Source organism: Morone saxatilis, unplaced genomic scaffold (assembly GCF_004916995.1).
Source record: "Morone saxatilis isolate NCDOM2014 unplaced genomic scaffold, NCSU_SB_2.0 Contig10, whole genome shotgun sequence".
NCBI classification, from domain to species: Eukaryota; Metazoa; Chordata; class Actinopteri; family Moronidae; genus Morone; species Morone saxatilis.
The window spans coordinates 20,505-35,723 of record NW_023339652.1 but is presented as its reverse complement, the minus strand read 5'-3'; the positions used below and the strand labels follow the sequence as shown (position 1 = coordinate 35,723).

At 37.2% G+C, this 15,219-nt stretch overlaps 2 protein-coding genes across 3 annotated transcripts in view; one reads left to right on the top strand and one right to left on the bottom strand.

Annotated features, from left to right (window-relative positions):
- The first annotated feature begins 698 nt into the window (after positions 1-698).
- On the top strand, positions 699-10,546 carry dmtf1 (cyclin D binding myb-like transcription factor 1). Of its 2 annotated transcripts, none has more exons than XM_035678061.1 (17): positions 699-782; positions 2,792-2,907; positions 3,367-3,462; positions 3,803-3,888; positions 4,803-4,914; positions 5,425-5,501; positions 5,592-5,749; positions 5,832-5,864; positions 5,948-6,057; positions 6,733-6,961; positions 7,067-7,218; positions 7,852-8,037; positions 8,271-8,347; positions 8,744-8,920; positions 9,002-9,211; positions 9,675-9,780; positions 10,131-10,546. In XM_035678061.1, exons 2-17 carry the CDS (start codon positions 2,799-2,801, stop codon positions 10,163-10,165), a joined length of 1,953 nt encoding a protein of 650 aa, XP_035533954.1. In that variant the 5' UTR covers positions 699-782; positions 2,792-2,798; the 3' UTR covers positions 10,166-10,546. The 2 variants fall into 2 exon arrangements, with proteins under 2 accessions (XP_035533954.1, XP_035533946.1); XM_035678053.1 differs by having other exon boundaries at positions 8,265-8,347.
- A 2,020-nt stretch (positions 10,547-12,566) lies between these two features.
- Positions 12,567-15,219, bottom strand: part of cpm (carboxypeptidase M) — a gene marked incomplete in the record, with an annotated part of 16,738 nt that continues 14,085 nt past the window's right edge. The window contains 2 exon segments of the mRNA XM_035673296.1: positions 12,567-14,438; positions 14,773-14,921. Of these exon segments, the coding sequence (XP_035529189.1) occupies positions 14,169-14,438; positions 14,773-14,921 (419 nt within the window).

Here is a 15,219-nt window from a genome sequence, read left to right as displayed (position 1 = left end):
CTCAATAAAGGAATGAATGTGTCTATTGTTTCATATGCTCTCTAAACTCAGAAAAACAATAAACAAACCAAAAAAAAAATTACTCAGAAAAACAGAAAAAAAATTACTCAGAAAAAATACTCAGAAAAACAGAAATAATTATTCCAAAAAACAAACCAAAAAATAAATTACTCTGAAAAAGAGAAATAATTACTCAGAAAAACAAACCAAAAAAGTTCCAGTAATATAATAATAATAATAATAACAGCAATAATAATAATAATAATTGTAATTGTTATATACAATATATAATAATAATAATAATAATAATAATATGTATTATTATAAATATATATAATATATAATAATAATACAAATAATAATAATAATAACAGCAATAATAATAATAATTATAATAATAATAATTGTAATTGTTATATACAATATATAATAATAATCATAATCATAATATCTATTATTATAAATATATATAATATATAATAATAATTAAAACAATAATAATAATAATAATAATTATTATTATAAATATATATACAATATATAATAATAATAAAAAATAATAATAATAATAATTATTATTATTATTTATGTATTATTATTATTATTATTACTATTATTATTATTAATAATAATAATAATACCCCCAGTAAAGACTTACAGCTCTGCAGTTTACGGATTGTCTCTGCACCTGGCAACCCGCCGGCCCTCGCTCCGCCGATCCTCCATCCTGGCACTTTACCTTCATCCTGGTAACTCGCAAGTCCCCGGACCAAAAACAGGAAGTAAGTATCCAAATCAAAAGTAAAATTCACTTTCTGTTCGGTAGTCGGAGCCGCGGGGGAGCGCGGAGAAAGCGCAAAGTGCGAAAAAAACGGAGCACAAAGCGCCAAAAACACCGTGAAAACCCGCACAGACGCCACAAGCTTCACCTTGTCAACTAACATGGCGCCGGAGATTTTTCGTCTTTGCATTTAGCTGGTGGTTAGCTCATAGTTAGCATCAAAAAACGGCTTCATCAATAACCTCCCGCAGGCATTATGTTCTGAAAAGAGAAATACATTACTGCTGTGGATTATAACGTCTGTGTTTTTATATTTATTTAAATACAAACGACATAAAGTCCACGCATACATCTGTGCGCTGAATGCCAGGGTTGTCGGCTGTGTTTCAAATAGCGATGCATGGGATCTTACGCCAAACCCCATTTAAAAAAAGACCAATTTTACATGTTCTTGCTGAATGTCGGAGTTTAAATACACGACTGGTTTTAATTTGAAGTTAAATCTTTTAAGAGTGGTTCAGCCTGTAATCCGGGATTAGATACTGTCCAATAAGCACGACACATATTTTGATAAATGACGGCCAATCTGCTGTTTTGCTGTGGCCTCTGTTTATCTACATGACTGTGTTTGCGCTGGGGAACAGCGGAGGGCGGTAGCGAGCAGTTTAATGTCACTATAATGCTGGATTTTTACTCAAATACCTGCCTTATTTATATCTAATTTCTCACCCGAGTTTACTCATCCAAACTGATGATAAGTAAAATATCATGAATACTTATGTGGGAGTTGACTGTTTAATCCAGAATGTAATTTGGCTTTAAATAGGAATATTTTTAAAGGGAGTTTGGTGTAAATTTTAGTAGTTTCATTTATTTCTGTGTTTTCACCAGAGTAATGTCTCTGCACTAAATAGCGATGCGTGCATTAAAAAAATAAAATAATGTATTATTATAATTAATAAATCATTATATTATATATACTAATAAAAGTAATAAACTTTATAAAGTGCCTTTCCAGCGTTACAGGGTGCTATAACACAGGAATAACAATATAAAACACAAACATTCAAAGTGTAAAACAAGAAATAACAATAATAAAACAATAAAACTACAAACATTAAAGATAAAACAGTGTATATATATATTGTCTGATTCCACTAAAATTCAAGTAGCGAGCAGCCTGAGCTCGTTCTTTAAGTTTAGATCTTTATAAAAATATGAAACTTGTTCATAAATAATTTCTATCCCGAATTCACCTTTCCCATCTAACAATACATTAAATGTTTTAGGTCATGTTGTTGGAGTTTAATAGCAGTTACATTACGTAATTTAGTTTAAAACGACTGAAATTTAAAGGGAGTTTTGCAACACAGTAGGCTATATCTTTTTTGGGCTCATTATGTTACTTATCAATTACTGTAATCGTCATTGATACATTGAAGTAAAACATGCTTCCTGTTGTCCTGGACAATGTCTTATTTATATATTTGGGCTTTTTTGTTGCCATATTTTTTGCTGTTCTTCACTTTGATTCAACATTTTATAGAATTATTGTCTCTGGGAAAACAATCAAACAATAAACAATAAAATAATCATGATCAATATATATTCCTAAAATGCAATTAAAGCACACAGCACTTAGATAAATGCCATAAAAGTAAGTAAAAGTAAATATATAGATATAATAAAGTTGTTAGTAAGTGTATGTAGAGCAACGGTTGGGTGAATAATCAATAGGAAAATTAATCAAGAACAATTTTGTTAATCGATTTGTCGTTTTTTTTAAGCATAAATGTAAATTATGCCTCTGTTTCAGCTTCTCTACTGTTTGATCTCCTGTTTTATATTATTTAAAATTAAATATTTACTATAAACAGCAGATTCATCGATAATGAAAATAGTCTTAATGGAAAAGATGTTAAAACATGTTAGAAAACCCGATTTTCCTACAATACAAACAGTATCATGACCCAGCGTGTGTGTGTGTGTGTGTGTGTTATTGATCCTCAGCTGCACGATGAGTTCAGCGGCGGAGGATGAGGAGGCTGCAGCGTTAGAAACCGTGAAGTCCGTCACTCTCACTCAGGACAGCGATGGAAGCATCATACTGCACTGTCCTCCCAACGGTGGGTTCACACACACTCTCTCTCACACACACACACACAGATTTCTATTCTTAATGTCATGTGAGCACCTCGAGCAACTGTAACAAACACATTTACAATAAATTGATAAACTATTTCTGATTCTGTGTTTTATATGGAGCTGTTTTATTGCTTTAGGTTATTTTTCAAGTAAAAAATCATCTTTTTTTCCAACTTTTCTATCTTATGTGATAGAAAACAGAGTATTTTTTGGCTTTTTGACTCTTTGTCGGACATAACAAGACATTTTAAGATGTCAAATTGTATTTTTTCGCTCTTTTCTGACATTTTATAAACTAAAAAAGTCATTTAATTGTGAAAATAATAGTGAATAATCCATAAATTATTGTTAAATGCAACTCTAGTTGTGTGTAAACAAGCCTGTGTAGGTGTGATAGGACAGAGCATGTGTTAATCGTGTGTGTGTGTGTGTGTGTGTAGACGAGGACTCGGAGCCCCTCCAGAAGAAACTGCGTCTCTCTGCAGACGAGCAGGACGAGTCGGACACGCCTCAGTTCTCCGTGGTCACCTTACCGAGTGAGAACGTCCTCACCTTTACAACAATGTGCTCTAATCTGTCGTTGGAATGAGCCTTTTTAATCTTATTTCTCATCTCACTGGGAGCTAAATGAGCTTGTTTTTAAATGAATTAACTCATTTTATTCTGTGTTTTCGCAGTGTGATTATTGAAGACTTTCTCTAACTTTAATAATACTTATAAATAAATGTTAATCTAATTTCTAATCCATGAATCAACGCAGCTAAATGTTTTACATTTTAAATAAACTGTATCAGTTTCTTGCTGATTATATTAAAAACTCAAACAGGTTTTTGTTGTTGCAGCTGTAACAACTTTTCCTCTCCTTCCTCTCGTCAGTGTCGGAGAACGACGAAGGCTTCGAGGTGACGATGACGGCCACCGCAGACGCCGATCTCTCCGAGGAGGGCGTCGCTCAGATTCAGGTACTTTTCTCTTCTTCTTCCTCACTAAAAGTTCCTTATATATCCTGAGAGACTCACTTTGTGTACAGTGATTGGTCGACAGGCGACCCGTCTGTGTTGAATGAGAAATGAAATATTCATTAACACACAGAAGCATCAAAATCTGGTCTATAATGCAGGAAATATATAATATATAATATATGAGTGTCAGTGCGAGGTTTGTCCAGCAGAGAGCGCTGTGATTGCACCGAGAGAAGGAAGCTCTCAGCAATAAGCTCATTCGAGATGAATTGAGCTTTATTTAAAATGTAAAACACAACGATTTCAGCAGTTTCCAGCAGCCTTTAAAGAATAAACGTCACATCCTGTAAGCTGCAGATCATGTTCAGATATTTAAATAAACTTTATTAATATTATAAACCACATAAGATCTGTGTGTTAACAGGTTAAACCTTCATTGCACTGCCTGAAATCTAGAGTTAAACATTAAAATCGCACAGGAAAGCTCATCTGGAAGCCTAATGTCAACTACAACTGGTTGACAATGTATGTTCAATTATTTAACATGTTAAAAAGAATATTTTACTTATAATAAAGTTATTTGTTTAAGAAAAGCAGCCTTCTGAGTATCTCTGCTGAGTCACATCGGTGCAAAATCCTTTAAATTTGGTCAATTGACCATTAAAATATATAAATCATTAAAATATGAGTTTAAAAGTTCATTATTATATTTCTCCAAAACACTGATGCAATAATACACATTAAAAGCACCACGTCAGACAGAGGAGCTACTTTAAACGCTAAATTACTTCCAAAAATCGGATAAATTAAGCTGGAAACTCTGACTGTTTTGCATTTTTAATTAACTTATTAATTATAATAGATGGTTAAAAAAGCTGTTGGTTAATTTTCTCTGTGTGTGTGTGTGTGTGTAGATTCTGCAGGAGGATGAGGACTCTCTCTCGCCCAGTCAGAAGGCAGAGGTGTCACCTGTCAGTCAGGCCTGGTTCACGACCAAAGAAGACAAAGACACTCTGACTAATAAAGGTAACGGTTCGTCTCCACTCACGTTTTATTGTTCAGGTCGATTCTCCCTGAATGTTTTCCTCTGACATGTTGATGAAAGTGTCGATGAGCAGATTTGAGTTTAACAACAGCGGTGTGAGTTGTGCAGGAAGTTTTTTAAAGGTTTCACCTCTCAGGTTAAACACAGGCTGACCTACCTTATTGCTGGAGTTTGCTGGGGTCTTATAGAGACTGAAGAGACATTCACACACTAGTCAGGGCTGAAAAAAAGTACCACCCTGCATGTTTTTGGTTACAAAGAACATAAATTTCATGTGTTTTTCTAGTTACAGTTAATAATCTCCTGAAAAGACGCTATAATAAAACAAATAAGGCAGTGAAACACGGGATCTTTGTGGTAAACATAAAAATATGAGTGTCTATTAATAATTTTAACTCTGAGGTTTACATACCATTTATGTATTTATTTTACTATTATTACAGGAAGAAAACACAATCATTTCTATATTTATAGCATTTCTTCCCCTTCAGGTCATAAGTGGAAGCAGGGAATGTGGTCTAAAGAGGAGATTGACATTCTGATGAGCAACATCGATCAATACGTGAAAGTACGTAACTTTCTGTTGCCGTGTCCGTCTTTTTTTCTGTTATATCGCGTTGGAACACATTTTGTACGACTGCCTCTGTGTGTGTTTCAGGGCCGAGGCATCGAAGACCCGGCAGAGATCATCTTCGAGATGTCCAAAGAGGAGAGGAAGGACTTCTACCGCTCTGTGGCGCTGGGCTTAAACCGGCCGCTGTTCGCCGTCTACAGGAGAGTTCTGCGAATGTACGACAACCGAAACCACGTCGGCAAGTGAGTTTATGTGAAAAATGTGACAGAAAACACCTCATTTATCGTTTATTTTCACTTTTAATACTCATTTGTTTTCCCTAAGGTACACTCCTGACGAGATAGAGAAGCTAAAAGCGTGAGTAAAACCTCTGTGTGTCTGCTTTTAACATTAAAGTTGTTGTTTAAATACACACAAGTTGTTTTATATCTGGTGTTCAGGCTGAGGGAGAAACATGGGAACGACTGGGCGACTATCGGAGCAGCTCTGGGTCGCAGCGCCTCTTCTGTCAAAGACCGCTGCCGACTGATGAAGGACACGTGCAACACAGGTGAAGATTATGTGAAAATAAATCTGGAATTTGGGGATATTAACTTGTTTTCTATGTGTTTGCTATCATCCAGAGATCAGTCAGTAAATCAGGCAGCTTTGGGTTTGTTTTTTGTAGCTTTTGACAGAGCTAGGCTAGCAGTTTCCCCCTGCTTACAGCTTTTGTGCTAAGCTAAGGTAAAGAAGTCCTGGATCTATCTCTGCATTGGACACAGTTGGAGGAGCTCATCTACAGTACATCAGGATAAGATCCCAAAAGGTCCCTAATACAGCTGAATTCACAATATAATTATTCTCATTTACATATTTTACTGTTTTCCATACTGTGTAACTGAACTATACAGTAGTTAATTTAATATTAAGATTTAATTAATTTAAGGCCCATAAACTCCAGCAGTCATTCCCAAGCTGCTGTTTTGGTATAAACGCCATCGTCTGACAAAATCAACATAAATCCACATAAACATAAATATTAAATTGAAGTCAAGAATGAAAATTGGGGTGTTCTTGGGCGGTTTTAGTACAAAATTATCTTCTTTATAGTGCAAAAATTGGTAGAAAACACTTGAAGCTTTGTTTGTAGTGTGAAACTTCAGTTAAAACCTTGTATTTATTGTTTGTCTACGACTTTTCATATAAAATCCGCTTGTGTGTTGTCTTTTAAAAACAACAACAGGTAAATGGAGTGAGGAGGAGGAGAGACGCCTCGCTGAAGTCGTATATGAGATGGCGGGCGTGACGCCGGGGTCGGCGGTCACAGGAGGCGTTTCCTGGGCGACGGTCGCCGATCAGGTTCGCACACGCTCAGAGAAACAGTGCCGGTCGAAGTGGTTGAACTACCTGAACTGGAAACACAGCGGAGGAACAGAGTGGATGAAGGAGGACGACCTCAACCTCATACGCAGGTACAGAGTTTATATATGTGTGTGTGTGTGTTTGTACCAGCGTAATAATAATATGAAATCCACATTATAAACTATGTAAAAATGTAACTACGGTATGTGTTTCAGGATTTCGGAGCTGGAAGTGGAGGATGAGAATGAAATCAAGTGGGAAGATCTTGCAGGCGGGTGGAGCAGCGTCCGATCGCCTCAGTGGCTACGATCGAAGTGGTGGAGCATCAAGAGACAAGTAGCCAATCACAAGGAGATCCCCTTCAGCGGTACACACATTATATTACATTTATATATATAGTTTTCTAGATTTTCTCCAAAATAAATCCTTAAACAATATACACAGTAGGTCTATATCTCAGCATTTGGTTCACATCTTTGAAGAAAAGTAAAGTAAATTATCTAATAGTAAAAATATTACTAATATAATATATAATATTATTAGTAAAATATCTAAGTGTCAGGGACAAGAAAACACTGACTTTGCCAAAATAGAAACCTATTAAGTCTGTATGATTGTTAAAAATTAAAAAATACACAATACAGACAGAGAATTGTATAAAAAGTTGCCTAAACAGGAAATAATCTGCTCAAAATTCATCCAAATAACTTGTTTTACACATGCCCAGTTTCCCATTGAGGGATTTCACTAATTTCACTGACTTATGTCAATTTTGTGTTCATAGCTTGTTTCTGCTGCCCCCAAAGTTGCCAAAAAAACTGCTATGTTTATTTTTAATTGTTTAATTTACCTCATGGATGCTTTTATATGTAACTGTTGTTTATGCTGTTGATTTTTTAATGTGTGGTTGTATTTTTTATGCTGTTTCTGTAAAGTATAATGCAAATAAACCACAGAAAACTGCTGACACTCACCTGTGTGTCTATCTGTGTGTACTCAGTCCTCCTGAAGGTTCTCCAGGAGCTGGTGGCGTCCTCACAGACATCATCCGGACCAGGAAGCCCCTCCTCCTCCTCGCTCCAGATCCGACTCACCCGGTTGGAGGAGGGCGCTGGCAGCCCCGCCCCCAGCTCTGTGGCCGCGCTTCAGATCCCCGTACAGATCCCGCTGCAGATCACACACCTGGGTGAGTCTCAGGACAACATTTGTGTCTTCTTTTATGTAGATTCAATGGTAAAATGCTCTTCTATGCTGATGATGTAAGTCTTCTTATATAACAGTCTTCTTTATAACAGCAAAGATTCCAGCTACACTGCAGCTGTTTACTTTGTCCTGTATATATATATAAATATATATATATGTACTGTATGTACCGTTGATTCCTGACAGTGGATCTTTGTGTTTCCCTGTAAGCTTCAGATTCTTCAGCTGCAGCCAGTGACAGTGAAACCATCACTCTGAACACAGGAGCCCTGCAGACCTTCGAGATCCTGCCTGTAAGAACAACACAGCGATTGAACACAATTACAATGATTAATACACTTAAGAGCAATAGTTCCCAACCCCCAGTAGGGGTCGCCAAAGCTTGCTGGAGAACTTAAAACATATACACAGTAGGCCTACATCTCAACATTTGGTTAACTTCTGTGAAGAATAGTAAAGAAAATATCTAATAGAACTTTAGGCCAAGCGTCAGGGACAAGAAAACACTGAACTTATCAAAAAAGAAGCTTCTTAAGTCTGTATGATTGTCTTAACATCTTCTCATGTACAAGTTTGTGTAAACTCTTTATTCCTCAACGATATACAATAAAAATCTCTGAAGTAGGAATTAGTGATTCTACGATACAATTTTAACAGAGACGTTTCCTTGTCACGTCTTTCTGTTCCAGTCCTTCCACCTGCAGCCCACCGGCACCCCGGGGACCTACTACCTCCAGACGACGTCCAATCAGGGCCTGCCGCTCAGCCTCTCCACCAGTCAGGGGCTTCCACTCAACAGCACGGTTACACTGACGACAGGCTCCTCTCCGTCGTCGCACGAGCACATCATCCTCCACAGTCTGTCGGTCAGTGCGGGGGAAGCGTTTTTTAGTCTGTTTGTTTGTTTGTTTGTTTGTTTGTTTACGTGTGTTTTTCTCCCTCCACAGACGGAGGGCCTCTGCTCCAGCGATGGCGTCATCATCCAGACAGTCACCTCCGACCCCGCCTCCTCAGACCCTCTCAGCCAATCGCAGCTGGTGGTGGAGACAGAGGGGCGGATCCAGGACGACCGGCTTGAAGCCACAAGTCTCCTGGAGGGTTCGGAGAGCGTCGTCACGGAAACTCAGGAGCCAATGACGGACGGCTTCTCTGACAAGGTATTAATAACTTTATTTGTAATATTTGTAATTTTTTTATCTGTTATTTCTGTTGTATTTAATACTTGTGTCATTTATTTGTTTCTCTGAAGCACTTTGAGCTGCATTTTATGTTATAAAAGGTGATATATAAATAAAGATTATTATTATTATTATTATTATTATTATCATTATTATCATTATTATTATTATTAGGAACCTTGACCTTCAGTAGGGATGTTTATTTTATCCAAATGATAAATATTGAGTTTTTGAGTCTTAATCTATTATTTAGTTACATTAACCTCCATCCTACATAATACAGCTGCACAGTACACGTGCTTTTAATTTGAAAAGCTCTGCATTCACAGCTTTATTTTGCCTTTTTTTACATTATCATAAAGTACAATAAAGTTTTCTGTTTTTGCCTTCTTGATGTGAAAAGTCATAATTCTAGTATTGAGTGTGTGTGTGTGTGTGTCAGGAGCTGAGTTCCTCCTCTGTCGAGGGTCCAGTGGTGCATTCTGGGATAACGTCTGGCAGCACCGTGCTGATTGTGTCTCCTCCCAACATCAGCAGCACACTGACAGGTAAACACACCTGTGGTCCAGCTATTAGCTATAAAAGATATTACGTGTAATGTGTGATTCCAGGTGTTGGGAGAGTTCTACTACTACCTCAAGTGATGTCACGCGAGTCAGCGTCAGTTGAAGTATACAAGTTTGAAAATATATATAAAAAAATATCTGTTGGTTTAAAGAAAGAAGGAAATGATCGTACCTGCTGCAGCCTTCAGCTACATTAGCCGCTGATAGCATAACACACCTGAATCTCTGACTGGAGTGTTGCCGAGCTGCATTATGGGTAACGTAGGCATTAACTGTGAAGCCTTGTGCGTTCAGACTGGCTCACGTACATCGGTCTCTGTCTGCGTCCTCAGATCCGATCTTGGAGAACCAGGACGGCTCCGACTGAGCTGGACTCCCGACGCGTCGTGGCAGACGGTGTTTAAAAAGGACTACAGGAGGAGGCTGCTTCACTTCCTGTCTCTGTCACTCCTCCTCTCCTAACCCAGGGTGTGAACATGTTTTAAAAACAGACTGGTGGTTGTGGTTGTAAATGAACTCAAATCGGTGTGAATGTGTTTTAAAGCGTCACACTGAACCCCCTGGATGAAATGTGAAAGTGGCGCCGAGCGAGCTGGGCCTTCAGCGGACGTCCTACAGTGCCAAAGAGACTGATGGGTGTAAAAAAAAAAAAAAGACCCCCCATGTTCATACGTACGTGTAATTATGTTAAGAAGAAGAAGTTCTTGAATGATGTCTCTTTTTGTCATGGATCATGTGATTATAAAAATAAAACTATTTCAATTGTGTTTTGTCGCGTTTTTCTGTATGTTGCCGAGCTTGTGTGATTGTATGGAAGCTCATTGCTGCCAAAAACAAAATCCAGAAAATGTTTTTTTGTTGATAAGTTTGAGGTTTATTATTAACCCTGATTCAGACTGGATTTATTTCCTTTCTCTAGGGGAGTTTGGTGGAATTTTAACATCATGATAATCCTGTATAGAGCGCCTTGTAGGCAATTCTTGATTAATTTAAATTAAGTTTAATATGAAATTTGACTTTAGTGTGAAAATACAGAAAGTCAGAAATGTTTCTTGCTAATCTGACACTTGGACACATGCTAACACCAACATATAAGCCTCTCTGGGAACCAATATAGGGATAAAAAGAATTAAAGCTGTTTTAAAACTGTAGTTCTTCATTAAGACCACAGGGAGGCAGTATTGTCACATACTTATCTCTATATAATTTATTATTAACTGGCAGATAATCAGAATTTAAAAGTTTTAAAACACACAAAACTTAAAGACAAAGTAAAAACAGAAACAGAAATAAATGTAAAACACTCACCAAACTGCAGGAGGGGAATCAGGTGGAAGTTCTGTGGAGAGTAAATCAGTGTTAGTATGTCTTTTTTAATTATAATCAGATTATAATCTTTTCTTCGGGGCAGAAAAACTGATCAGTTTTCAGCGTTTTCGATCATAAATGAACTTGCGTCTTCCTTCCACGTGAATCAGTGAATTCATCCTTTAATGACCTGTGAATCATACACAGGAGGATCCTGTCTGGGTTACAGTCTGTGAGTCCTCAGGCTGTCTGAGGCATATCGAAGGGTTTGTCAGTTAAACATCCGGACAGACTTCTTCCTCTACGGCAGGAATGATTTGATGAATCCACCGATTGAACTCAGTAACTGGACATAAAGCTGTTGTTTGTGACACTGTGGGCTCTGTTTTTACTCTGACCCTGAAATTCATGTGACATTCCCAGAAAACAGTTTTAAATTAAATTAATTAAATGAAATAAAACATACAGGCAGCATTTTTCTGCTTCTTTATACTTCTACTTCATTACATTTTAGAGGTGAATACTTTATATATATAAATAAATCAAATAAATACATAAATATTGAGTAGTATATTTTAGTCCACTACATTTATTTTAAAGCTATAATTGATTATTACTTTAAATTTCATGTTCAGTTTATAGATTTTACTGCATTTCTACAGATTAAACTACATATACGGTATAAGGTAGTGGAACTTATAAGGACTGAAACTGGTGATTAATTATTTATTATTTTATTATTATGTTATATATGTTAAGCCTAAGGTCTTCAAATTCTTCAAAAACCCAAAGATATTCTGTTTAAAATTATATAAAACAGGGACTAAAGGAATAGTTCAGAATTTGGGGAAATATGTTTTTTTTTACTTTATTGTATCTGTCCATTAACTAAAGCTAGCAGCTATTAGTTTAGCTTAGCATTAAAGCTGGAAACACCTCCCTCATAGTTTCGATTTAGTATCTTATAATGTTGATTTAGACTGTCAAAATGTTACTTCATATCTTTTAATTTCCCACCATACGTTACAAGTCTGAGTTATTGTCATTATTTTGACTCACTACCTAAAAATCTCACTCTCGTAAAAAAACATTTTAATTATCCTAATTTCAACTTGACTTATTTTACAATTTTAACTGAGAGAATTTGTCTTGAAAAGTTACATTTAAACTAAATTTGTATTGTTCATCATGAGTGTTGTGGATGTGTTACTTTGTAGCATGTTAGCCCCCAACACTGATGAGTACTTTAGAATACACTTTGTTTGTTGTAACAAGTTACGTTAAGTTTTGCAATTCAGTTACATTTAAAAAAATAAATAAATTGTTTTTTGCCACAAAAAAAGAAAATGTTGTAGCAATACATTTCTGTGCTTCTATACAGATACAAATCCAGTTATGAGCTGACATCAAGACACAATTAACACAATGCAATTTTATTTTTCGTACAGTTTTTCATTCTTTTAATGTGAGAATTCCTTCCAGAACCAGACCTACTGATCAGTTTACTTCAGGATTCAGTAAGTGGCTCCACTGCAGGCATTTTACAGTTTTACAGTGTAATAAAAACAAAAAGAAAACATTAAGAGCTCTGCTGTGACTGAATCCGGCAGTCACCACAGTTACAACATGGCACAGAGGATTATTTTATGAAGAAGACATTTAATATCAAACAGTAAAAAAGTAGAAAAAAAAACTAATATTTGGCAAGAATGACGTTTGAAATGAGGAGAAAAAGTGACCTCTGACCCTGTGTTAAAAGAGGCACCACACCTGTTGTTGTTGTTATTGGAGCTGCTGTGAACTTGATACATGTATATAAATATATACTATATGTGTACAGATACTGTATGATACATGAGCAATGGGTGACTGTAAGACTATATATATATATATACATACACACACACACACACTGTGTACAGATACTGTATGAGTGACCTGAGCTGGACGTCACAGGTTTGATTCCCAGTCCTAGTTTTTCATTTAAACCAGTAAAACCAACTTTGTTTTTGGCTTTGTGACCCTTTTAAAGTCTCCTTGTGACCCCTATCAGGAACTACTGGACTAATCTGTCCTGTAGTGATGTATTGGGGATGGTTTAAACTCCCCTCATACAATCATAAAATAAGCAGAAAGGATGAATGGCTGTATGAACATGTCCTCCGGAGTCATAAATCAAACGCACCTCGGTGAGTTAAGATAGATGATTAATGCGTGGCGTCACCTGGATCGCTTAATTTCACAGCTTGTGTCGTTGTAATTTTATCCCTCCATTACTGTAATGTCCTTAAATACTACCGTTTCTATAAACAGCGTTCAGTCTCCCTGCAAGTGCTATACTTTTAAAGTGCTCCTCCTCACATATAAGATTACGCCGTCTAGCTCCACCACACTTAAATGAGCCTCATCGCCGCCCTACACAATCCTTTCACATGCTGTAACATCTCAGCGGGGAAGATGAAATCCTCTTTTCTTCCTGCGATCCCTAGTCTAGATTTAAATCCTGTTAATTCCTGTGAGAGTGCACACAGGAACAGGGGCATTGTGTAGGCTTGAATTGGGTTTGTATTGAAGGAAACTGAAAAAAAATATATTTTTAGAAATACAAAGTTACAAAGTTATGTTAAAATCTTGCAGCAATATATATATATATTTTCTACTGAAACTGCAAATCTGTGCAAACTTGGGGAACTGAGCAGAACAGAGGAAGCTATTATAGCTTATTAGCTCAATACATTTATATAACATCCTCCACAAAAGAGAAATAATTCGTAGACAGACTGAAGCCAGTGGTACAAAAAGTTTCTTGAATTAAGTGTGTGAACTTCAGTTAGAGGCAGAGCTGTAACATGCTAGTTAGCTAGCAAACCAGCTACTGCGGCTAACTAGCTAACATATTAGCTGTTTGCTTTGCAGCTACAGTAGCTCGGCAATTATTTTTGTGTGATTTTATCAAACTCCAGGCTTCAAAACGTCTCTTCAGATACCAATGGTGGTTTGTTTTCTTGCAGGTTGATGGTTCAAACCTGCAACCGTCAGCTTGAGCACCAGGGAGCTTCAGTTCAGTTCAGGGACAGTAGCACCGCCGCCACCAGGCCGAGCCCCACACTCAGCCCCTTCCAGGTGGGCCTGGCGACGGCTCCGCCTGCTTCCAGGTGTAGCGTGTAGTTACAGGAAGGCGTGAGGTCAGCTTGGGTGAGGTTGGCTTGGGTGCGGGCAGTTGTTGTGGCGATCTGTCGTAAGCGGAAGTCATGTTTCATGGCGGAGAAGTTATCAGGACCGTATGGGACATTAAGTGTCTCCGTCAAAACCTCATGACCCGGGTACGTCACCTGTCAAACACAGAGACCTGTTATGAAAATATTGCCCTACAAATGCACATTTAATACAGAATAAAGACAAAAACAGAGTAACGGAAAGGTTGAAAATGCCCCCATTTCATGACGTATTTTTGTACACAAACCAAGAAGTTAGCATCAGTTTATACTCTTTAATGTCCCCTTTCTAGTTTCATTTAGCCATTTGGCAAAACTTAAATATTTATACAGCTTAATATATTTTTATTTGGCAAAACATTTTAAAAACAATAAGGTTTTGATCAAACACTGCGGGGGCTTCGCAGTATTTGTCCACCACTAGAGGTCGCTGTATCACTGTGTTATTTACTGTGAAGCTGTAGTTTCCAGGCAGCAGCAGTCTGTAGTATTCTCCGTGTTTGTCGGTTCTGAACGGACACATATTATTACGACTTTTGACTTCCACCACTGCGTTCTGGACCGGCACTCCGGAGCCATCGAACACGCGACCTTTGACCCCTGCACGCACACGCACGCACACACACACACACACACACACATATAGGTAGTATCAGGTGATTATTAAGTATTTATCCTGGTTCAGTTTCAGTTCAAAACAGGTATAGACAGTCAGGTAAAGACACAGGCAGGTAAAGACACAGGCAGGTAAAGACACAGACAGGTAAAGACAGTCAGGTAAAGACACACGCAGGTTAAGACAGACAAGTAAAGACAGAGGCAGTTAGGACAGACAGGTAAAAACCTAAACAGGTAAAGACAGACAGGTAAACACACAGACAGGTAAACACACAGACAG